Here is a 24,749-nt window from a genome sequence, read left to right as displayed (position 1 = left end):
TGTTGTTTGCAGCATGTTCACAATTTGGAGAGGACGGCTTCTGAAAGCTATAAATAGCTTAGCAATTCTCTTTCTTTCAGGAATTCTCACAAGTGGCCTGGCACGGCAGCTCATGCCTGTAATCCCAACACTTTAGGAGGCCGAGGCAGGAGGATCGCTTGAAGCCAGGAGTTCAAGGTTGCAGTAAGCTATGATTACACCACTGCACTCCAGCCTGGGGGACAGAATGAGACCCTGTCTCAAAAGTATGAAAAGAATTGTTGCAAGTTGGGACTGCCTTGTTGATGCTTTCCCGGTCCCAGTAGCTCACATTGGTGGGCTTAGCCCTAGGGGGCCTTAGGAAGGTGGTGGGGGAAAGCTGGGAGGCCCTGGAGGCTGGGGCAAAGGTCTGGAGAGGCCATGGACACAGGGCCAGCACTCCATGAGAAAGAACATTTCAGGGATCTGAGCTGCCTATGGATGGGAGCATTCCTCAGGCAGGCACAGAAGCTGGGCCAGCCTGTGCCAGGGCAGCTAAAGAGGGGATTCAGACTTGGGCTGGGAATTGGACCTGGTCACTGGTTCCCATGCACCAGTACCAGGTGGAGGTGATACGAGAAAAACAAGAATGAGGCCATGAGTTTGTCTGACACTGGATATTTTCATCTTACATGCTGGCCTTCATTCCAATGCAGGCCCCTTCTACTTTGGGAGAGGCTGGGTGTGGTGATGATAGTTTTAGTTTTACTGGCGTGTGAAATCCAAAAGTTTGAGCAGCACTGTCCTAGGTCACTTTTGTGATCCCTTCCAGCCCAGTGGTTCTATGAAAAGCTGTAAAAAGGGGGAGTGGCTCCTCAGTAAGTTCAACATGGAATAACCATGGAACCCAGCACTTCCACTCTTACGTATATGCCCCAGGGAACTGAAAATAGATATTCAAACAGAAGCTTGTACGTGAATATTCATAGCACTATTTACAGTAGACAAAAGGTGGAAACAAGCCAAATGTCTGATGGCTAGATACACAGAATTTACATCCACATAATGGAATATTATTCAGCCATAACAAGGAACAAAGTTGATACATGCCACAACCTGAGTAAACCTTTAAAATATTAGGCTAAGTTAAACCGGACACCAAAGGCCACATAGTCTATGATTCCATTTATGTATCATGTCCACAGTAGGCAAATTCATGGCAAAGGCAGGTTTATGGTTGGCAGGGGCTGGGTGGAGAGAATGGAAAGTGACTGCTTAATGAATAGAGAGTTTCCTTTCTGGGTGATGAAAAAGTTGTAGAATTAGCTAGTGGTAGTGTACAGCCTTGTGAATGTCCTTAATGCTACTGAACTATAAACTTAAAATGACTGGTTTTATGATATATATGTATATATGAATGACTATAATTTTTAAAAAGAAGGGTGTGGGGCTGTGCCCGTGACCTGGCTGGTGTTTCGCCTTCAGTGAGTCTTGTTCATCTCTGCTGTGCTGGTCAGTGTGACAGGTGTATAGCTCTTCTGGGGTTTTCCGTTTCCTCTCCCTCTCCGATGTGTGTGCCCCTTGTCAGAGCAGTCTAGATAGACTGAGGGTCTTCAGCCGGTATCCCCAGAGCCCAGCACAGAAAATGCTTTGAGAATGAACCAGCGAATGCGGTGGGGCTGCCTTGTCCTGGTCCTGCAGATGGGAGAGGTCAGGATGTCCTTGGGGCACCAGCTCATCTCACCTGCTCTGCGCCCCTTCACCTCTCCTCTGGTTCTCATTTCCTGGCTCAGCGTGGCTCAGAGCTTGTCTGCCTCCTGTGTTCACAGCTCTTTAGCAGGATAATTGTCTCCTCTTTCATCACGACCCAAACACTCCCTTTGAGTCTGAAGATGAGTGTTTCCTGAAGCACCCAGGCGTTGGCATGGACACCTTCTTGACTGACCTATTCAGCTGTGGGTGCCCTCAAGGTGGCTGAGGCTGCCCTGTGGACTCCCATGGACTCCTGCTCCCCCACCTCAGCCACAGCCCTCGGCCTCTCCTTCCGCCCAGCCCTATGTTTCACTGTTGCTCCCACAGGTGTCTGTTCCAAGACCTTGGCAACAGGCTTAGAGTGCACTTCCAGGGAAGTGACAGGGGGCTTTCTACAGCTCCAGCTCAGATCCCTGGAAGATTCTTTCTCATAAAGTGCTGGCCTCATGCCCATGGCCTCCCCAGACCCTTGTCCCAGCCTCCAGGCCCCCCCAGCTTCCCCCCACCACCTTCCTAAAGCCCCCTAGGGTTAAGCCCACCAATGTGAGCTACTGGGACCGGGAAAGCATCAACAAGGCAGTCCCAACTTGCAACAATTCTTTTCATACTTTTGAGACAGGGTCTCATTCTGTTCCCCAGGCTGGAGTGCAGTGGTGTAATCATAGCTTACTGCAACCTTGAACTCCTGGCTTCAAGCGACCCTCCTGCCTCGGCCTCCTAAAGTGTTGGGATTACAGGCATGAGCTGCCGTGCCAGGCCACTTGTGAGAATTCCTAAAAGAAATGGAGAATCGCCAAGCTATTTATAGCTTTCAGAAGCCGTCCTCTCCAAATTGTGAACAAGCTGCAGAGACTAAACAACAGGTTTCGTTTATTTGTGTTGTGTGTGGAGGGGAACCTTGGCGATGAAGAAAGAGCTAGAGCTGGAGGCTGCACACCATTGTCGCTACAGCTGCTGTGGGGTGGCTTCATGGGTGCCATATGGCTGGGTGGCCATGTGGGGTGCTGACAGCCTTTCTTAGGTAGGCGAGCAGGTTCATGCAGCAGACCTTGATGACACACCCTTGTAGGCACGGGGGACGCACCAGGGAGCAGAGCATATTCCCTGCCCTCTAGGAGGTTGTGATCCACTGGAGTCACAATACCCTGGCTCACAGGGCTGCTGTGAGCAGTGCCCAGCACAGTGCCTGGCACTTGGAGGTGATCATCAGGCACAGACACTTTTAATCATTCATTCTCTCACTGTTCCTTGGAGAGCATAGGAGCTCATCAGCAGCCACAGTGCCCCTGCAGCTGACAGCAGGCATAGGAGCTGGGATTTGGACCTGTGGCAAGGCCCAGGGATGCACCAGCCAGGCTCACTGGAAGAATGAATGGCAAATACTTGTTAATTAGGTAGCAATAAACACACACAATTTAGTTTACAAACCGTAGTCACATAAGGAAGAATGTGGCGCAAAGGAGATTGGGGGGAAGCACGAAGTGCAGGCTGGATTTCAGAGCCGCATGATTGGTCTGCGTGGATCACCTTTCTGTCATGTACTTAACATCGCCCACTTAATTCCTGGGTCACACTGACTTCGCTTTTAATTTAAAGTTTATTTTAAAGTGTTCACAAGTCATTACCAGTAAATACGTTTTTGTTGTGCAAGATGTAACACATTGATGTTTTTATGTCCTCTATTGAGAGCGAGATCAGGGACAGCTTTCACCAGAACCTTGTAGAAGTTCCAGGCTGTGCAGACTGCAGAGCTTGGGCAGAAGGAGCCCTTCAGACAGAAATCTCACACCCTGATAACCCCCCTCACAGGGGCTCCTGCTCACCCACAGTGGACTCTTTAAGCTTCTTGAGCTTTCTACTGCTGGAGGCATGGCTCTTTGCATGACTGATTACTCGTAACACCTGTGTGGGGCATGCCTAGCTACAGCCTTGCCACTCTACGTGTTGCCCATGGACACTTGTTAGAAATGCAGGCCCGGCAAGGTCCCCGGGGGATGCGTACGCGCACTGCAGCATGAGAGGTGGCACATTCATCTTCTCAAGCACCGTATGTGTGTGAGCACTGTGGTGCTGTTCCCTCCTACACCGGGGAAAGCAGGCTCCGCAGGCAGGATGACCCACCCAGAGTCACACAGATAAGTAGGGCAGAACTGAGACTCACCCTGCTTCTCAGGTCTCCCTTCAACCCTAGTAAGCACTTCTTGTGGTTTCTACAAACGCTTAATCCTCTCATCCACCCAGAGGTACCGTTATTACTACCCATGTTACAAATGAGCCAAGTAAGGCACAGAGAAGTCAAGTAACTTGCCTGAAGTTGCCGTACCTTGATTAAGTCTGATTTATTTGTGGAAATGACCATTTAGGAATCCTAAGCATAGTAGGTTATCTGCAGGGCAGGGTTTTCATATTCATCCTGGCGCAGTGGAGGTCCCAAATCATGAAACCTGGGTTTGACTTCTACCTACACAATCAAGGGCTGAAAGCACAGATCACCTCATCTCTGAGGCCTCAGTTTTCCCATCTGCAGAATGGGGGTTTAGCAAATGCTATCTGGCAAAGCTGTGGTGATGATTAAATGAGGTAATAACTGCTGGAGTATATTGTAAACTGTCAAATGCTGTGCACATGCTGGTTAGTGACTTTATTCTCCATGGACCCAGCACAGTGGTGGAAGAGGAAGAAGCTTGGAGAACGGGGAAGTTGCAGTAGGTGAAACTTCAGGGTTGCCATGGGAACCAAAGCTCTGAGGCTGATCAAGGCAGGAAATACCATCTGGTTTTAGACACCAAAAAGCTTCGACTCACAGTGGACTTATTTCTGCAAACAGCAGAATTAACATCATCCTCTAGCAGCAGCGTCAACCCAGGCAATCTGGAGATTGTCTTTCTCCCGATTTCCATGGTCAGATCTGGACAAAGCGCCTCAGGAACTCCTTATTCATTGGCTATCACTTTCAGAGAAATATGGACAAGTCACTTAATACGTCTGAGCTTAAACGGAAGACAAGCACCCAACCTCTTCTCTTCCCAGGCTTTGCAAGCTCAGGAGGAGAACTCGAGGTGGTGCCCAGGGACAGCACTGGGGAGACCTGGGGTCCCAGTGGATGCTGAAGCTGGAAGGGAATTTAGAGAGCATCCCTTCTTTCCTCCAAATGATGGGGGATAAACACTCAGAACCAGAAGGTGCTGGCCCAAGGTCACACAGTAGATCAGTGACAAAACAAACTTGCACCTAAGTCTCTCAGCTCTAAATGTACTATTTTTCCACTCCACCAATCGCATCTTCCTTTGATACTTGTTCCAGCATTGTAGTGATGCTCCCCAGGAAACATTAGCCTTGGGATTTCTGTGGTTCCCCATGGGATCTAGAAGAGGAGAAGCAGAGTATTTCTTCAGTCCTACACCTCCCAGGGATTTCATACAGGAAGCCATCATTTATTTGTTGTTTTCTTTGGAGAAACAAAATTTCTGTAAACAACATGAGACAAAATGGTTCAAGGTGAAATGTTAGGAATAAGAGGGCTATGCCTTAAGATTTTCAAGATCCAGGGGAATATCCCTAGTTCAGCGCAGCCCCTGATTTGGCAGAGGTCTCGTTGGGGTGAGGACTTTTCTCACGGGGCTGCTAGGAATGATGTAAGCAGACAGCATCGGTAGGAATGTAGGCTCAGGGTGACATCTGCTGTGCTGAGCATCCTTGCTTGCCCTCTCTGAGCCTATTTTTCCCATGTGCACTGTCAGGCAGGTTTGATGTCGCTATCTCTGAGGTTTCTTGCAGCTTTGACATTCTATGACTTGATAATCATTTTCTAAGAAAGGAAAGGAAATTCATTGCTCCTGGAGTCACCTGATGCTTTGTTCCCCCGCTGACATGAACTTGAGAGGGATCAGCCCTGGGTCCTTCAGTGCTTGCCGACTGGGACCTGGGAGTTTCCCGTGAATGGAGCTCAGAGGGAAATGGTCTCTATCCAGTCTCAAGGGGAGAGCAACACCTGAGCCTGCCATCCCCAGTCATGGCCTCAGGATCATTAGCCTGAGTTAACAGGTGACACCTGAGGGTAGCTGCCAGGGCACCTATCCTTTCATGCTATGTTTATTCCAAGTCACCCCAACACGTCCTCGGACACCCAGGCTGTGCCCTCAACACCTCCGTCGGGTGTCCACCAGTGGAGTGCCAGGCAGCTTCATCTCCTGGAAGTGGAGTCGGGGCTGTGGAGCTGGACAATCTCCCAGCCCCCCAGGGCTCAGGGAAAGCCTCCCTCTTGGGCAACGTCCTTCCCTGTGTGTTGCTGAGGGCTGTGGCTGGGTCCTATTGTGTTAATGGGAAGCTACATCTCTAGGGCTCGCTCCTGCCCCTTGAGATAGGCAAGGTCGTCCTATCCCTTTTCCACTTGCTAGGAGCTATGGGAACCACTTCAGAGCTGTCTCGGGGGACCCCCTGAGCCTCTGCAGCTGGGTTTGGAGATCTCTGGGGTTGCCAGAGCGGGGAGAACCGCCTCAGCTGCAGGGAGGGAAGACCTGGAAAGCGCTATCTGAAATTTGTTTCTAATCTGGTTTCCAGGGCAGGAAAATGGGTTGTTTCAATCTGAAAGAACTTGACAAACACAAAACATAAAAGCTAAGATCCCCAAAGCAGAGAGCTCCATGTTTCCAATCCAGCTAAGGGAAGGGGCATAACAATCCTAGCTATGTGAGCTTGAGGAAGTTACTTAATCTCTCTGAACCTCTGGATCTCAGTCTCCCCAACAGTAAGATGGGTATAATAAATTTGTCCTTCTATGGTGGTTATGAAGATTAAATGAGAAAAAGTATCCCCAGTGCCTAGCACTTAGTAGGGGCTTAAAAATTTTGGAAAAGTTGTAAAGCACTTCCATTTCCACGCTCGGAGTGAAGCTTCTTAAGGAGAAGTGTATGTGGTAAGTTGCATTTTCCGGGCCAGGTGAAACTTCAGCTCCAACAGGTGTGATGACTTGTAGAAAGATTACAAGTTAACTCCATATTAGACTGGTGCCTGTCTGACATCTGAGTTCAAAGCTCTTTCTGTCTTTCCACAACCATGATATGTATCACTTTCTGAATTTTTTTTTTAATTAGAGGAATGAAAATCAATTTGAGGCATGTTTGTTCCCTTGAGACATGACACCTGAGAAAGGTGAGAACAGAGAAGTCCTCACTTTCAACTTTTTACTGTTTCCTTTTCTTGCAATTTCGAGAGGCACCTGGTTTGGAAACCTGTTTTGTTTCATGCATCTTTCCTTAATATTCTTCCTTGCTGTTTTCAACTGTGATACTGTTTGTGCTGACAGTGTCTAGTATGTTCTCTGGGAAGTTTACACCCCAGAAAGCGAAGTCTTCTTTAGCGATGAATACTCAGCCTGGGAAACACAGGTAGAGAACATCTCTATCTGAGAAAATAGCTTGAAGCTGGGTCGTATAGAACAGGCATTCCCAAACTTTTTACAGTGGGCCAGTTCACTTTCCCTCAGACCGTTGGAGGGCCGCCACATACTGTGCTCCTCTCACTGACCACCAGTGAAAGAGGTGCCCCTTCCTGAAGTGTGGCGGGGGGACAGATAAATGGCCTCAGGGGGCCGCATGCGGCCCGCGGGTCATAGTTTGGGGACGCCTGGTGTAGAAGATCTGGAGAAGGAACCAAGCTTCTTCCTTCTACAGGTGTAGGATTATAGAATTGCAATCCAGGAACCCGGGGATGTCAGAGAGCTGGTAAGTGGAGCTAAACTTCTTAACAAGACATACAACGCCCTAAAGCAAATAATAACAGACTTGACTACGTAAAAATTAAAGATTTATTTTTAAATGAAGAACACAATGTGAACAGATGGGGGAAGATGTTTGCAGTATCTAAATCGGACGGGATCAATAAGGGGTTAGTAACTAGAAATATTTGCAAACCAAGAAAAGGTCATTGACAGAAACAGACACTTGAATATTCGACAAGCATAGGAAGAGATGCTCAACTTTAGCAGTAACTGAGAGGTGTGCACATTACAGTAAGATCCACTGTATACCCACTAATTTTAAAAACGACAAAGGTGGATAATGCTGCATGTTGGCAAAGATGTGGATCATGTTCGCTGGCATGGCCATCTGGAAAGCACTCTGGCATATTTAAGGGAAGTTGTGTATGTGCCTGCCTGAGGTGCAGCACCCCAGGCCTGTGTGCCCCGAGATGGGTTTTGCCCTCCTCCTGCTGTAGGCTGTGTCATGGGGATTGGTCCCTCCAGCCTGTGTTTCCCAGGCTTCTTGTCATCTGACTTCCACTGAGTGGCCCTAATGGGTTCTACTCGTCTTCTTCATGGAAGAAGTCACTGTGTTCTAGGCACTGAAGATACTTTTTCTGTCAGCACTGAGCTGTGTTGGCTTAGGGTAAGAACTGAATCAGAGCCTGGGACTTCCTATTCTACCATCTCGCTCCCATCACAAGAAATATGAGAAGTTCTGCAGACTGTCAGAGGAAGGAAGAAGCCAGGGTGTTCTCCTCCTCCCTTGGCCTCAGTTGGCATCTCCAAAGGGCCAGCTGTGGCCAAACAGCTCAGCTGGGTTTCCAGCTTTACCAGCTAACCTCTCTCCTCTGTCTCTCCAGCCTGGGGAAGGGGACAGTTTCCTGCTGTTGCTGTTGTAGATGGCTGCCTCTTCCATCCTCTGAGTAACTAGTTCCCTGCATTTAAGTCTCCCTGTGTTACATACTCAAGCAGTTTCTATTTTCTATGAGGCTGATGAATATACCTGTGATCCAGCAGTCCCAAGCCTGAATATATATCCTTCAGAGAAACTCTCCTGCAGGCCCCCAAGGGAAGATGTACAAGGACGTTCACAGCATTGTTTGTAAAAATGGAGAGTTAGAGGTACCATGGGCACTTACTGCTAGAGGAATGAATATTTTATAAGGATAGATAAATATGTGACGTATATCCGGCACATGGGAGGAGTGACCATGATGGAGGTTGGGAGAAGAATGGAAATTAGGGATGAAGGGGAAAACGAAAGGGGAAAAGGGCCTTGACTCTGTCTCTAACCGAAGAGGTGGTTTACCCAGGCTCTGCAAATGAGGTTGAAAGCAATGTACACTCTATTCTCAAAGGATGAATGTGATAACCCAGGCAGAGGGAAAAACTTAAGAAAGGAATGGAGGCTGAGAAGTTGTTTATCCAGGGAACAGCAAGAAGTAGAATGTGTCTGGGGCCTGGGGTCTGTCGCTGGAAAAGTGGGTTGTGGGAGGCCCTTGAGGCCTCAGGAACCTTATCAAGGATGCTGGACTCAGCCCTATAAAATCACAGGATGACAGCCACACTCAAAGGAGCTGAAAGATCTGTTCAGCCTCTCATGATGATAGATGGGGAAGCAGGTGCAGAGAGGGGCAGGGATTGGCACAAAGTCATATGGGACAAAACTGATCCAGAGCTGGAATTTCATGACTTTTGTTTAGAGAATTTCCTCTTCACCAAGCCCCCAACTCTGCTGAAAACTCTGCTGGTTCTGGAGACACAACCCCAGCCCTCAAGGAGCTCCATTCGTAGGAGAAAAACAGACTCGGATAGCCCTGACTGATGGTGAGATGTCTGTGACATTGGTGGCCCCTGCGAACTGTGTCTCCCCACATCCATGCCGTTTTGAAGGCCAGGAGAAGAACTTGGAGCTGAGGCCAGCCCCAATTACAGTCATAAGCAAATAAAGTGGTGGTTATTCTAAGCCAATAACATTTGGGGGTGGTTTGTTATGCCAGCAGTAGATTACCAAAACATTCAGTGTCAAGTGAAGATTGGGGACAAAGCTGAAAAGGACAGAGTACATGGAGAACCAGAGAGAGAGAGAGCAAATTGGACCCAGTGGATGCTGAGAGCTGATGGGCATATAGGAGAAATTATAGAGTGTGTGGAAGATGAGTCTTGGGTATTGCCAATGTGTCTCAACTGATCTCTGAGGACCTACTATATTCCAGGCCTTGGACTGGGCTTAAGAGGAGACAAAGGATAGACACAGTGTGGTAGAGAGGTGGCTCTGATTCTTAGCAGTGCTAGTGCAGGTGGAAAGTGCTCAGGGCCGCGTAGGAGGTGGAGATAAAGAACTGAGGGTATGTAGAAGACAGAGGAGCCAACTCCTTAGAGAGACACTGGGGAAGGCTTCACAGAGAAGGTGGAGTTTCATCTGGGTCCTGAAAAGTGGGTGGAGTTTAAAGTTGGTGGGGAAAGCTTTCCAAAGGGAGGATTTTGTATGTACAAAGAAGCACAAAGGTCATGATGTTTGAGCGGGCAGCGGCGAGTCAGAAGTGGCCAGTACCAAAATGATTAGATTGTCACAATGAGGGGTGATCACCTTGCTCTCCATCTTGAATATACTTTCCAGACCACACCTATGAAAAGATCTTTTAAAATTGAAGCAAGCCCAAATGACCACTCTGGTTATGTGAATTAGGGAAGAATGAACCCAAAATGAGTGAGATTTCTTTCAAAATAGTTCACGTTATCATCATGGGTTGGGAGACCTCAAACACCTAAGAATAGATACAGAACATTAATTTTTCATTGATCATAATATTATTTTCATAAACATGGGAAATGTAGACTTTTGTCAACAAAGGTTTCACCAAAGGGAGAACAGAGGTATGTGGAAGGGCAGGGCATCTCTTTTCTCATTCCTTTTGATCTGCTGCCAGTCTTCTGGAGGGGGCCTGTTAGGGCCTCACAGTCAGGGTGGGAGGGTATAGTTTGTAGAGCTGGAGGCTCTGGAGACTTTCAGACCAGTCAGAACCCCAGCTTTGCCCCTTCCTAGCTGTAAAGTGCTAAGCATGGAGTCCAGCACATGGTAAATGCTCATTATGGTTTTTTGTTGCTTAAATTGCTCACAGTCATCACTCATCCCATTTTAAAAAGAACCAAGGCCAAGGGGCCCCGAAGTGTCAGCATGATGGGAATCAGGTGCAAGTCTCCTGCTCCTCCTTTGGCTCCCCTCTGTCTCCTCCCTCATTCCACTTGCCTGCCTTCCTCCAGAGGTGGTGCCCCCCATGCCAGAGGTGCTGTAGTGAGAGGGATGGAACTCTAGAGCCTCTGACTCTATTCTGGGTTGTGTTTTGAGAACCTCCAATGTGCCAGTAAATCACCTGACCACCTTGGAGACTCATACTCAGCATCAAACAATGTCCAGAGAACATGCAAGCTGCAGGTCTCATCCAAAGAACCAGCAAAGAAATGGTATGAAGCAACAAACACCTCCTTTCAACAAAGGGGAGTCAATTTGAAAAGATACAAAATCAGTTGTTTACTTAACCTGCAGGCTGTGGTGTGGCAAAACAGACCAGCTGGCTCCTTAAATCCAAAATTACCATCCAAGGTTTGTCAGTATCCCAGTGCTCTGTTGGACAAATCATTCAAACTCTTTGAGACCCTAAGTGGGCATAGAGATGCCTCACAGAATTATTAAAGATAATTACATGCAATGATACATGCAAAAGGTAATATACCCTAGATTGCACTGAACAGATATTAGCCTCAGACTGGGAAAGGGCATGATGCTGAAGCTGCCTGCACTTTTCCTTTGCATGAGAATTTGTAGCTCCCTGTGATTCTTTTTTGTTGTTGTTAGATGGAGTCTCACTCTGTCGCCCAGGCTGGAGTACAGTGGTACAATCTTGGCTCACAGCAACCTCTGCCTCCTGGGTTCAAGCGATTCTCCTGCCTCAGCCTCCCAAGTAGCTGGGACTAGAGGTGCATGCCACCACACCCACCTAATTTTTGTATTTTTAGTAGAGATAGAGTTTTGCCATGTTGGTCAAGTTGGTCTCCAACTCCTGACCTCCGGTGATCCAACCACTTCAGCCTCCCAAAGTGCTGAGATTACAGGTGTGGGCCACAATGCCCACCCCCTCCCCCCACCCAGATTCTCTAAAGGGTTCCTAACAGCTCCCCTTCCCAAGCTTTAGAGATGCTGACTTTTAAAAAAATTATTTTTATTATAAGATTAAATCTAATATCGGGAAAGATCAGAGCAGAGATAAAAAGAAAATTGAAACGAAAAACAATAGTAAATGTAGAAATCAAGTATGGTGGGTTGGTTGCTGTTTTTTTGTTGGAGTTTTTTTAAATGAACTGAACTTATCATCCTTTACACAAACTTCACAAAAGGAAAATTTAAAAAGGAGAAAAACAGAAACGAAAGCAATAGCAAAATGGCAAAGTGATACAAGAAGCTTTTTTTAAATAAAAGAAATATATGCTTATGGTAAAAGATAATTCAGTGTAGAAGGGCATGAAGTAAAAAATAGATCTGTTTTTACCCCTCCAGTTATTTCTTAACCTTAGACCTATTAGCCAGAGTTTGCCACTCTCAACAGAAAGAAACTTTTTATTTTTTTTAAATTTTATTTATTTGCACATCGCAAGGGATGGTATCCATTTTCTGAAGGAGAAGATGGAATTTAAGAAAATTCCCAGAGGCATCTAATTTGCTAAAAGATAATGAACATCATATGAAAGAATTAAGCGTTTTCCTGGATCCTGACAAAATGAAGATATCAATCAAAGAAACTCCCCAAAGGAAGTCCAGATGGCCATGCAATTGAACTTTATCATGCTCATCGGTCTGGCAATCCCCATACCCTTTAAGTACTCAGGAAAACCATCCAACAAAAAGCAATACCTGGTACATATAGTGATTCTTTACAAAGCCAACCTGAAACTGAAGGAAACCTTGTGAAACTGTTACCTTGTTCAGCAATCCTAATGAACACAGGAACAAACTTTCTCCTCAACCAATCCTTTAAACACAGCCACAGATCCATTTGAATTCAGGGGGTCTCGTGCAGGTAGGATAGTGCAATATCTTGCACAATGTATGAGCGTATCATTTGCCATATAAAGTGGATCATCCCAAAGCATTTGACTGTGTTGTAATTCCAAATTTCAGGGGCCTGTGAAAAATTGATAGGACACTGCTACGGTCCCAATGTTTGTGTCTCTCTAAAATTTGTGTTAAAACTGGTCAGGCACGGTGGCTCACACCTGTACTCCTAGAACTTTGGGAGGCTGAGGCAGTCAGATCACTTGAGGTCAGGAGTTTGAAACTAGCCTGGCCAACATGGTGAAACCCCATCTCTACCAAAAATATTTTTTAAAATTAGCCAGGTATGGTGGTGTGTGCCTGTGATCCCAGCTACTCAAGAGGCTGAGGCGGGAGAATTGCTTGAACCTGGGAGGCAGAGGTTGCAGTGAGCCAAGATCGTGCCACTGCACTCCAGCCTGGGTGACAGAGCAAGGCAATGTCTCAAAAAAAAAAAAAAAAAAAAAAAAAAAAAAAGAATGTTAAAACTGAATCCTCACCGTAGTGGTATTAAGAGGTGAGCCTTTTGGGAGGTGATTGGGTCAAGAGGGCTCCACTCTCTTGAATGGAATGAATGCCCTTATGAAGGAGGCTTGAGGGAGTCTTGCCCTCCTTCCACCATGTAAGGACACAGAAGGCTCCAGCTATGAGGAACAGGTCCTTGCCAGAAACCAATCTGCTGGCTCCTTGCTCTTGGACTTCTCAGCCTCCAGAACTGTGAGGAATAAATTTCTGTTTGTGAATTACCCAGTCTAAGGTACTTTGCTATAGTAGCCCAAATGGATTAAGATAAACATACTGGCCTTTACCTAAACCACCTATGGAATTTGAAAGGCTGAACTATTAAGAAATGGGCAATGGGTAACTGAAATATCACTAAAGTCAGATGCCACCCTATCTGTGTCCTTTATTATTTAATATAACATAGAGTGGAGGTAGGGGCAGGAGAAATAACTGATTTCATTAGGAAAAAGCAAATTAAAAGACTCACTGTTGTTACTCAGAAAGCAAGGCATGGAATAAGATTGGCACACGGGATGCTACTGCTTTCTATCACAGCATGCTCCTGAAAACCAGGCCATAAATCAGATCCTTGAGAAGCAAATCCTATTTACCCAATAGGAATGATGTTATAATTGAATGAAGCTTGCTTTGCTGATCAAGGATTGGGCATTAAACTAATCCCATGTACCTTCTCCTCCCCTGCCCCAATGTGCACTGACATGACAGACAGCCACATGCAAGACAGATTTCTGCCAGTCTCTCCTGCCCTCCACCACTGTCTGCTGGGCCTCAGCACCTCAGGAGGAAAGAGTAACTCTTTCAGCCTTGTGAGAAACCTCATGAATAACCTCACTCAGAGGTCTTCCCTGCCACGCTACCTTCCATGACTTGGTAAATGTTCAGGTACTAGTGAACGGTACACATCTTTTCATTCAACAAACAGATTGCTGGCTTTGTGTGTGCCTATGGTCTCACACATAAAAAGGACACAGAATTATAGACAACTAACTATACAATGCAGTGTGAAAAGCTTTTCTAGAATATGCTGAGATAAAAATGAAATACTGTATTTCACTGAATCTTAAACACCATTATTTTATGTATCAACAAGAAAAAAAAAAAGCTTCCAACTATAAGATGCCATCAATGGCAAAGTGCATCCTGATTCCAGAGATGAGTAAGAATGTGTGTGTTAGAATGGTGAAATGTGGTAATTAACTTTTAAAGAAGTGATAAGTATTATCTCTCAGCATGAACCAAGCCTTACTATGGATGCTGAGAAAAGGTAGCAATTATTTCTGCTGGAGTGACTGGAGGAGGTGACAAAGGAGGTGACATTTGACCTGAGTTTCAAAGGATTTTGTCAGCGGGAGAAAGAGTGGGAAGAACATTCCAAGTTGAAGGAATAGCATGAGCAAAGGTGTGGAGGCAGAAAAGAGGTCCATGTTTATGGACCAGCTAATCTATTTTAAGTAGTTAGAATATAAAAGGTGCGAGGAGAGAGAGCTGGTTGCTAAAGCTGGAAACATTAGAGCCCATTGCAAATGGCTTATAATACCAGGCATGGGAGTTTTTACCCCACAGGTAACAGGGAGCCATCGAATGCGTTGAGCTGGAGTGGAGGGTGTGACATGATTCGGAAAGGTCAGTTTGGCAGGGTAAGTGAAGGATAGGGTGGAGAAGTGTAAGAATAGAGGCAGGAATAGACACAAGTGAGGCTGCAACCGGCCAGGTTGGGGGTGGGTGGAGAGAAAACCATACATTTGGACCTTTGTGATGATGTCAGATTTTTGAAAGGTTAAGGCAACCATACGGCAATGAGAACAAAACATCTACAATCATATACAACAATATGGGTGAATTTCACAATGTTGAGTGAAAGAAACCAGGCACGAAGAGGACAGACAGTGATTCCATTTATATCAAGCCCAAGAAGAGGCAAAACCCAATCTACAGTGTTAGCAGTCAGCATGCTGGTTACCTTTGGGAAGGTTAGTGACTGAACAGCAACATAACTTGTGGGTGCTGGTAACGCTCTGGTTTCTTGATGCTGGTTACTTGGGTGTGTTCACTTTGGGAAAATTCATTAACTGTCCGTTACATTTCAATAAAGTTTATGAAACATACTTAGGACCATGGAGATAAACTGGAAGTCAGGATCTGGAATGGAGGCAGCAGTAAGCTGTTGGACCCGGCAGGTGCTCAATCCCAGAATAAGCTGAAGCATTGGGATAATGTCATGGACCACAAAAGGGACTTCATAAGGTGCATTAGGAGAAAGCATGGATGGATGTTGAAAAGAATGCGGAACTTTCTCATCTCCAAACCTGTAACAGAGACACACAGGGTGTGTTGGGGAGAATGACCAGCAAACAGGAGGTAGTGGAGCAAGCATAAAATGAAAGATAAGGAGACTGTCAGAGGGCACCTAGATGCTTTCAGTGAGCCTATGTCTCTGGGCCTGGATTAAGTACCTGTCAAGACAGCAGGACACTGTAGCTGGGATCCAGAAAGAGCATCTGAAGGAAATTTGGGAGATGAGTGAAGGACGGTCTAGGTGGCAGGGGATGCAGCAGGGCTCAGATTTCCTGAGAGCCTAAAACGGTGGCTTCGGCAATAGGGGATTCAGGTGTTTATTGTCAGCAGCGTTTGAGAAGAACTGATTGTACAAATGATGTGTGATCACACAGAGGACAGCAGTGCTCCCTAGGAGTGGGTGTGTTCACCAAGAACCAGCCCAGTTACAATCACCCTTATTCATGGAGTTATTAATCTGACAGGTCAGGGAAATTAGGAGATAGCATGTGTCAAGGTTTCAGCATGGGTTTTAGCAAGACTTTTCATGATTTTGGGGAGTGCAAGATAGAGAAATGAGGATTGCAGAATGTGGAAGTTGGGAGCAATTTTCAATAGTTTTAATTGTAGGGCCAGAGGGAGCAGATGACCCCCAGTGTGGGCAGTCACAGGGCTGTGTCTTTGACATTGTCCTATTTAACATTTTGACTAATGCTTTAGGACGAGAAAGAAAATCTGATTGTGCAATGACAATGGCATTAACTGAGAGAGATGGTGAATATGAGTGATAACAGATTCACCATGCAGGATGCCTTCAACAGGCTACAACATCAGGACATAAAGAAAGGTGAAATGTTGCCATTCTATTCATAGGCCTCCAAATTAAATGGCTGATAAGTGAAGTTGGAGAGATGTGGCTTGCTGTTCATATGAAGCATCAGCAACAATAACCCCATGGAAACCAAACCGAGGGCTCTTGGAGAACCATAAGCTTCCTATAAACCAAAGGGGTGGTGCAGCTACTAGCAAAATGTGGGGAAATCTGGACTGTAAGGACAGTGGGGATGGCAGTCCAGAGGTCTGAGCACAGAGAGGCGGCCCTGCCCTTTTACACGCTTCTTGGCCCAGGTGGAGGGTTTTGTGGTTGGTTCTGGGTAATGCCTTTGAGGAGAGCTGCTAGTGGACTCTAGACTCATGGCCAGGGAGGTTTGGGGGCATTTCTCCCGAAAAAGAAGACTTGGCTAGATGTAGAGAATGAGGAGGTGCCTAGGAACCGTCTCTGGGAAAGAACTGCCATGGGTGAGAGGGAGCACTGTGAACTCCTGCAATAGGTTAAAACCGGATAAAAGCTATAGGAAGGCCGACTGGTGGAGCCTAAGATAGAAATATGTGAAAACATCATAAATCAAGTAATGAAGTAGGAACCTCAGCAGGCATTGATCTTGCCATCTTTAGCAGTAATGTAATTATTTATTACATGCCCAATAGGTACCTAGTACTGTGTTAGGAACTTTATATGCATTATCTTAATAAAGGAGATAATGACATGTAAAGTGCTTAAAACGGTGTCTGGCACATGTGAATGTTCACTACGTTTTAGCTGTCATCATTATCTAATCCTCACAGTAACCCTATGAAAGAGGAACCATTATTGTCCCCATTTTACAGATGAGAAAGTGAAGCTCAGAAAGTTAAGTGTCTTACTCAAAGTTGCACCACTAATACTTAGTAAGCCAGAATTTGAGGCCAGGGCTGCCTGACTCTGAAACTCACCACTGTACCTAAGGGGTAGAGAGGGTCTCGTATGTTTGGAGGGGTAGAAACAGAGGTTTCTTAAGTCTGTTCTTCATCTAAGGCTCTGTTCTAAAACTGTGCCTCTTGTCCATTCTAGGTGCCCTTTGTTAATGATCTGATTGTTCTTGAAGCCTCTAAATGAGAGGGAATTTTTATCCCTGTTGCCAGTCTTTGTTTTTCTGGAGACCACCCAGTTACAAGCTAAATGTCCTCTCTGTGTTCATTCAGGACCTGTCCCACTAACCTTAATCAGTCTTCCACAGGACCATATGAGGAGTATGAGTAGAGGAGGAGGCTTGGGGCTCTGCTTGGCCTGCCCTAGGCTTGCTGTTGACTCTTGAAGGATTTAGTCACAGACTCTACAGGCCAGACACTCTCCTCCCTGACAACTCAAAAGAAGACCCAGTTCTCTTTAATTCAGTGGAGTACCCTGACCAGCTCATTTCACTTCTTTCTGGTGTGGACCTTCAGCAATGTTCTTTGTGTCTTTAAGGCTGTCCTATTCATTTCTATAAAGGCATCTTCAAGGAGAGGCAAGTGGAGCAGAGACGAATGCAGGAGCTTGGGACCAGGTAGGACTGGGTTTGGGAGCCCACGCTGCCTCTCCCAAGTATCATTAGGCATACCATTTCATCAAGCTGGACCTTAGTCTCTTGATTTGCAAAACTGAGATCCTAACACCAATTTTTCAGGCAGATGTGAAGATTAAGATGATGCATACCAAGGTGTCTGGCACAGAGCAGGTAGGTGTTTAATAAATGGTAGCTATTGTTATTACTCGAGCGGTGTCACCAGTCCGCATTTGATACCAGAAACCTAATTTTATGGTTTTTAAAACATGCCTTGTGAAAAGACATTCAACTTAGATTCATTCAGTTAGTCTTTTTTAGAGTCATCATTCATAACTTACCATTTTTTAAAAAGCAAGGAAATGAAAACAAATAATGCACTTCAAGAAAAAAATAGGCTGCCAACTACTTGGTTGAAAGAAACAGTTCCATATAAACATGAATGAGAAATAACATGGGAGATATTTCAAAGATGGTGTGTGTGTGTGTGTGTGTGTGTGTGTGTGTGTGGTTTACACACACACACACACACACACACACACAATTGCAGCTCCACCCTGCCAGTCTCAACCCTATATATTAGTTTGGTACAAAAGTAATGGCAGTTTTTGCCATTACTTTCAGTGGCAAAAACCACAATTACTTTTGCACCTACCTTATATATATGTATGTATGTGTATATATACGTGTGTGTGTGTATGTATATGTGTGTATGTGTATGTGTGTGTGTATGTGTGTGTGTATAGTTTGCTTTGTTTTAAAGAAGAAAGTAAGAGAAGACCTTGCTGCTGTTAGGAGTTGGAGTAGAGGTAGGCATGGATAACAATCAAATTGGGAAAAGGATGTTAAAAACTGGACCCAGTTCCTGGGAGGAGGCAGCTCTGGAGGGCAGATCTGAGCAGCACTGGGTGGCAGGGGGTGGCAGCCCAACAAGGAAGGAGAGTAGACAGCAGAGAGATGCCTGGTTAGCTTCCCAGTGTCAGGATCCTGTTCAGAGGGATGGAGTGTCCTGTTGATAGGCAGCTAGATGGACCATGGAGCCTCAAAATCCCCAGAAAGGAAGTGGGCACCATCTCTCAACCTCTGAGCTGGGGTTTGGAGACTGAGTTCTGTGTGTAGGCAGAGGGTTTGGGAGAAAAGATTGCTAAGGAAACAGGATTATGGAAACAAGATAATAATTTAAGCCATACAGACCTGGTCTAACATGAATGTTTCATCACTTCCTGGAGGTGCAACCCTGAGCACATTGCTTTCTAAGTCTCTATTACATCTATTAGGAGGTAGACAAGTTCCTGGGAATCAAGTGTTTTCCACATCCTGGGACTTAGCCAATGCATTTTATTCCAATTAATAAAAAGCACAATGATTACTCTAGCCAATTCTCATCCTCTCTTCAGCTTATACCCTGGCCTGGCCACCAAGTGTGCTTATTGTAATACAGCCTCCTAACCAGCATTCCTTCTCACACTCTTTCCCCTGCTAATGATTCTCCACTCTTCAGCTTGAGTGATCTGGTTAAAATACATCCGATCATGTCACTGCTCCACCCAGGAGCCTCCCATGGTTCTTGTTTCTCATGTCCTCCCAGTGCTGAGGCCCCACATGATCCCACCTGCTTTTGACCTTGGGTCCAATTGCTTTTCCCCCTCTGCTCCATCACATGGCATTCTGTTTCTTGAACATGCCACACTGTCTTGCAGACCCTGCCCTTGCTCTTCCTCTGCGTGGAACTTTATTTGCCTATCTTTCTTACAGTCTTTATGTCTTTGCTGAGAAGTCACCTTAGTGTGTCTTCCCCTGACCTCCCTATTTCAGATTGCAGCCCCACTCTGCCAGTCTCAATCTTCTTTCCTGCTTTTTTGTTCACCACAGCACTTTTCATAAATGGACACACTAACATATCTTCTTCCTCCTATTTATTGTCTCTTTCCATGAGAATGTTGATTCTACAAGGGCAGAGATTTTGGTCTGTTTTTTTCCTTCAGCTTCTAGGACACTGTCCAGCTGGTAGTATGCCCTTCACAACACTGGTTGAATGAATGAATGAATATTATAAAGCAAGAGGCTGAACCCCCAGCTCTGGAGGAACATGCATTTTAGGCTGGTGACTGAGGCAGGAATTCAGACTTGGGAAGCACATCGGAGTCCCAGTTACCTAAACTGTAACAATAGGCCAGAGTAAGATCTTAGAATCAGAGGGATGCCCAGGTGTCAGGAGTGGGCTGTGAGATCAGAGATTGGCCTGGAGTCATGCTGATGGAGAATGAGATTGGTGCCCCCAGGGTCAGGGCAGATCCCATGTCATGTGTCTTGGGGCCAAGTCACCCCATCATAAGTGGAGACAGAGGGGCTGGAGGGCAGGATGCCAGGCAGGGCCTTCAACCCCTTAGTAAATGTTAGGCAAAGTTACCCAGCTTCCAACTTATTCCCAGATGTAGGTGTCAGTGTACACTATATTGGCACAGCTTGCAAGGAGAACACAAATGACTACAGGAAAGAAAGAAAAAAACAAGTGAAAATGCTCATTCAGAAACCTGAGCTGAGGGTTTGAGGAATGTGGCAGGTGCTAGAGCCTATGACTAGAGGATATTTGTGATGTCAAGTGAGACAGCCGTGGAACGAGTGTCTGAGGATTACACTGTCCTCTGGACCACTTCTCCCTCCCTCCCTCCCTCCCTCCTTCCTTCCTTTCTTCCTTCGTTCCTTCCTTCCGGAGATGCTCAGGTGAGCTCTGCTCATTCTAATCCTCCAGCTTGGGGAAAAGGAAATGCCAAGTGAAGCCGAGCGAAGTGGTATCTACAGAAGCCTGGAAAGAGAAGTTAGGGCAGGGAGAATTTGGCCGGGTTTCCCTGGCGCTGTCCAAGGTACTTTCTAGTACTGCTCAGGCTCCACTCTCGTCTTCATGGTTCCTGATAACTCAGCCTGGATTCAGGGCTGCCCTTGCCTCACTCCAGTAGAGCTGGTGTGTGGCCATCAACTGGTCTAAATCCCTCACCATATGCCAGAGGGAACCGATGTCCAGAGCAACTGAGTCAGGGTAGTGCCCCTCCTGCAGAGGAAACTTGCAGCCCCAATCTCTGGCTCCCACAGCGCTGTGCACAGAATTCCTGCCGGCTCTGGGTTCCGGTCCTCTAGTAGCTGTGTGTGCTTTCACTAGCTACAGAACCTCTCTGAGCATCAGTGTATTCACTTGTAAAGAAGGGTGAGCAACACAGTACCCTTAGTTACAGGGCCGTTGTAGGGATTACTGTATAAGGCGCATAGTAAGTACTCAGGGAAGGTAAAACTATTCTTGTTACAAGGTCGTCGATATCTCCCACAGTCCCTAGTTCAGGCTCAAGTATGTTTTGTGATTTTATGCCCTACTGTGTTCCTCACATTAATTAGCCCCTGGGACTTTATAGATTAATGACCTCGATTCCCATTCTTTAAGTATGCAGAGGCACAAGGGACCCAAGGTCTTAGGTCAGTTCACCCAGGAACATCTGCCTGGGATTGCTTTGGCTAAGATTGACCAGTGCGACCTGGCAGAGAGAGGGCCAGGTCCAGGGACGCGCCGCCCCGTCCTGGCCTGAGAGTAGTGCTCTCACTCCCGGAGACGTCTAGGGCGGGGCCCGTCAAGAATGGGGACGCGGGGAGGTCAAATGCCTGGAGGGGGCAGTAGCGCACGTAAGGTTGGGACCCTAGCTTTCCTTGGGGTTGGCAAAGGCCGGTCGCTCCGTCCGGTGGTGAGGAAAGGAGTGTCCTCAGCCAAGGCCCTAAGGGCCGGGCAGCCTGGCACCAACGGGCGTTTCAGCACCGGCGGGCATCTTCGGCGACCCTACGGACTCGGTCAGGGGCTCGTGGGCGCCAGAGCAGAACGGGAAAGCGCAGACTGCAGATGCCTCTGGGACGTCTTCGTGGAACGTTCGCCTGCCCAGACCTTCCCGGCCAAACCTCCGAGAAGCAGTTCCAAACCACCGGTGCAGGTGCTACAGGCAGCGCTCGGCGGAGCGGCGGCGGCCACTGCGTGTGCCAGCGCGCGGTCCCGGTTCCCAGATCGCTGTCCCCGGGCGCTCTGGTGCTCGGAGGTCAGCGGTCGGCGGGCAGCGCCAGCCGGCGCCGCGGAGGGCCGGGGGCGCGTGTGTGCGTGTGCTGGGAAGGTGGCCCTCCCCGCGGCCGCCGCAGCGCCAGCGCCTCCCCCTCCCCCGGCGCGCACGGCTCGTCCCCGTCCCTGGAGGCGGCCCGAGCCGCCGCTGAGCAGCCTCGCCTTCGCCTCCCGCGTTTCCTGCTGCCCGCCCTCCCCCGGCGGGGCTCCAGGGGCTGCAGCCTAGCAGCTCCCGGCGGGAGAGCGGTTCAGAGCGCTCACGGAGACGGGCGGAGGCGGCCCGGTGCGGGGCGGCCGCGCTGGAGAGAGGCGCGCGCGGAGACGCCGGCCCCCCTCTCCGCGTTTGCTCGCTTGCTCCCCGCCTCCCGCACTCCGCTCGCTCCCACCCCTTCCCGGCGTGATTGATCCGTCACGGGCGCCGCCGCTGCCGCCGCCGCCGCGGCCGTTCTGAGCCGAGCCGGAACCCGAGCCCGAGACTGAGCCGGGGCCCGGGCCGGCGCCATTGCGCGGGCGCAGCTGGGAGAGCTTGGCGCGGGGCGGCGGGCCGGGCCAGGCCATGCGGGCCGAGTGAGCCGGAGCCCGCAGCCCGCGGCGCGGCATGGCTTCCCCGCGGAGCTCCGGGCAGCCCGGGCCGCCGCCGCCGCCGCCGCCACCGCCGCCCGCGCGCCTGCTGCTGCTTCTGCTCCTGCCGCTGCTGCTGCTGCTGGCGCCCGGGGCCTGGGGCTGGGCGCGGGGCGCCCCCCGGCCGCCGCCCAGCAGCCCGCCGCTCTCCATCATGGGCCTCATGCCGCTCACCAAGGAGGTGGCCAAGGGCAGCATCGGGCGCGGTGTGCTCCCCGCCGTAGAACTGGCCATCGAGCAGATCCGCAACGAGTCACTCCTGCGCCCCTACTTCCTCGACCTGCGGCTCTATGACACCGAGGTGAGTGTCCGGCTGCCCGTGCCGTCGGGGCTTCGGGGGGGGGGGGCAATGGGGTGGGTGTTTTGGCCAGAGCCCCGATTGACCGGCCGGCGCCTGCTGAGGGCACCGCGGGCTGGTGCCCAGTGCTCACCCCCCGCGGTCCTGCTGGGCTTGGCTGGCATAGCTGGTAACATTTACCGAGCACCCCCTCCTCTGGGCTTATGTGTGTATGTGTGTGTGGGGAGGGGTGGGGGTGAGATAGAAGACTAGGGTCTCTTTTGACCAGAGAAAGAGGAGTGGAGAAGGTGGGGGCTGGACCCCCAAAGGCCTACGTTGATTGCCCCTGCCCCAGGTCCCGCTCATGGGGCTGCCAGGTGCCGAGTGGGAGGAACAGGCGCAGTGACTGCAAACTGGGCCACCCAGGGCCGGAGGGGCCGCGGGCCTGCTCACAGACCCCCAGGGAAGCCGAGCCGCGCTTTGAGGTCCGGAAGGCTCCGGAACCCTAGGGGCTTCAGCGTGCAACGGGGCGGGCGCGTGGTGCGCGCCAGCAGCTCTGAGCCCGCACAGCGCGGGCAGGTGTGGGGCTACCGGCTCTGCAGCGCTTCTGCCTGGACATGCTCGGCGCTGCCTGTGGCCAGAGCGATTTCAGAAGGAGAACCCCCGCCTCGGGTTAGTTGCTCAGAGTGCCCTGGCAGTTCTCATCCCGGACGTGTGGTGGTGTCCGGCCGCGCAGCTGCTGGTGGCCAGGAGGCTGCAGGCACAGTTTCTACCGGCTTAGACTTGAAGCATCCTACCTAGTAGCCGGAGCATGGACTTGGAGAGCTGTCCTGAGTGCAGCCAGAGAGCCAAGAGCTTTCCATCCCAAAACCCCCTCCCCACGCCCTCGGTTTGGGTTCTGCCTGAAGTCCCAGAGCGGACCTTCATCTCCAGCCCAGGGCTGGAGCGCGCGGAGCGGTTCTGGAGGAGCGATCGCTGGCCGCGCAAGGTCGGGTTTGCGAGTTTTCCCTGACTGAGCGAGTCCCTGTGCTTCGGCCACGGCGTCTGAGACGCGGCCTGAAGGGGGCAGTGATTTCCTGTGCAGTAGGCTCGGTTGGCGCCTCTTCCACGGCGCCGAGCGGGGCCGAGGCGCTGGGCTTGATCCTGGCTTCCCGGGACTCTTTGGGTGCTTCTGCGGGAGACCAGGTGCAGAATCCTTTTGGGAGGAGGGTCGCGCTACCGCGCTGGTGTTACAATCTGGGCTTCCTCTCCACCTCGGTCGGGCCCTCTTTATGTCCCCAGAGAAAGAGCAGAATCTAGATTGTATCTTATTCCCTGCCTCCCCCGCTTCACTGGTAAATCAGCTTGCTCTGCGCTGTAAATAAAAGGTGAAGGAACCGGTGGCAGCTGGCGGCCGTGCGCGCAGGCTGCTGCAGGCGGAGAGGCGTCCTCTGCCCCAGAGGATGCAAGCTGGCTGGCTGTGCAGGGCTAACCTGGTGTGAAATCATTTCCGAATGACATTCCTATGGCCCTCGTCTTTGCCCGAGCATCTCAAGTTCTGTGGGGGCACTTGTCTGGCACACATAAATGGAGACAGCAATGCAGTTTTACACGGAGGCATATCTTCTTGACAGTTTCTCGGTTGCTACCGCACATATTCTTCTGGAGGGGTCACTGCAAAGCCGGTCCTTTGGGGACAAACACATTTTTAGATAGGGCAGCCCTGCTTGCATCATCACCAAGTATTGTCAGCTGCATAATGTTTTCATCATCAGTTTCTTCCCTTTAGAAAGCTTCCCTGAAAGAGATTTCATACTGGCCTGTTTGTGGCAGCAAAGAGATGGGTGCTTCGCTTCAGGGTGTGGGTTGAAGCCTTTACATTTTATTTTTCGAGTGTGTCTTGATGACTTTCTGAGTGAGAGGACCCAAAGTCAAGAGGATGAGACAGTCAGAAGACTCTTCAATTCGTGGGAATATTTAGAAAACAGTGGGAAGGAGGACTGAAGATAATTTTAGCCTCGTGCAAACAGAGAAGTGTCTCTAGCTTTTTGAAGGGGCCCACAGCCAGGGCTTTGGGGTAG

At 48.9% G+C, this 24,749-nt stretch overlaps 2 protein-coding genes across 7 annotated transcripts in view; both read left to right on the top strand.

Moving 5' to 3' along the window:
• ANKS6 (ankyrin repeat and sterile alpha motif domain containing 6) overlaps positions 1–19,797 on the top strand; it is a 90,324-nt gene extending 70,527 nt beyond the window's left edge. For 4 of the 6 annotated variants that reach the window (XR_012516649.1, XR_012516647.1, XR_012516648.1 and 1 more), the window contains one exon: positions 81–19,797. Coding sequence is in view for 2 of the 6 variants with exons in the window: in XM_039474986.2 (XP_039330920.1) it covers positions 7,383–7,396 (14 nt within the window). In the remaining 4 variants the exon portion in view is untranslated. The remainder of the gene's footprint in view (positions 1–80) is intronic. The other 2 variants (XM_039474986.2, XM_039474985.2) reach the window with 2 other exon arrangements.
• Positions 19,798–22,074: 2,277 nt separating this feature from the next.
• The window catches only part of GABBR2 (gamma-aminobutyric acid type B receptor subunit 2), a 426,862-nt gene continuing 424,187 nt past the window's right edge, over positions 22,075–24,749 (top strand). Inside the window, exon 1 of the mRNA XM_039475217.2 lies at positions 22,075–22,713. Within this exon, the coding sequence (XP_039331151.1) occupies positions 22,390–22,713 (324 nt within the window). The 5' untranslated portion in view covers positions 22,075–22,389. The remainder of the gene's footprint in view (positions 22,714–24,749) is intronic.

Source organism: Saimiri boliviensis, chromosome 2 (genome assembly GCF_048565385.1).
Source record: "Saimiri boliviensis isolate mSaiBol1 chromosome 2, mSaiBol1.pri, whole genome shotgun sequence".
In the NCBI taxonomy this organism is placed as follows: Eukaryota; Metazoa; Chordata; class Mammalia; order Primates; family Cebidae; genus Saimiri; species Saimiri boliviensis.
This window is presented reverse-complemented; position numbering and strand designations above follow the sequence as displayed.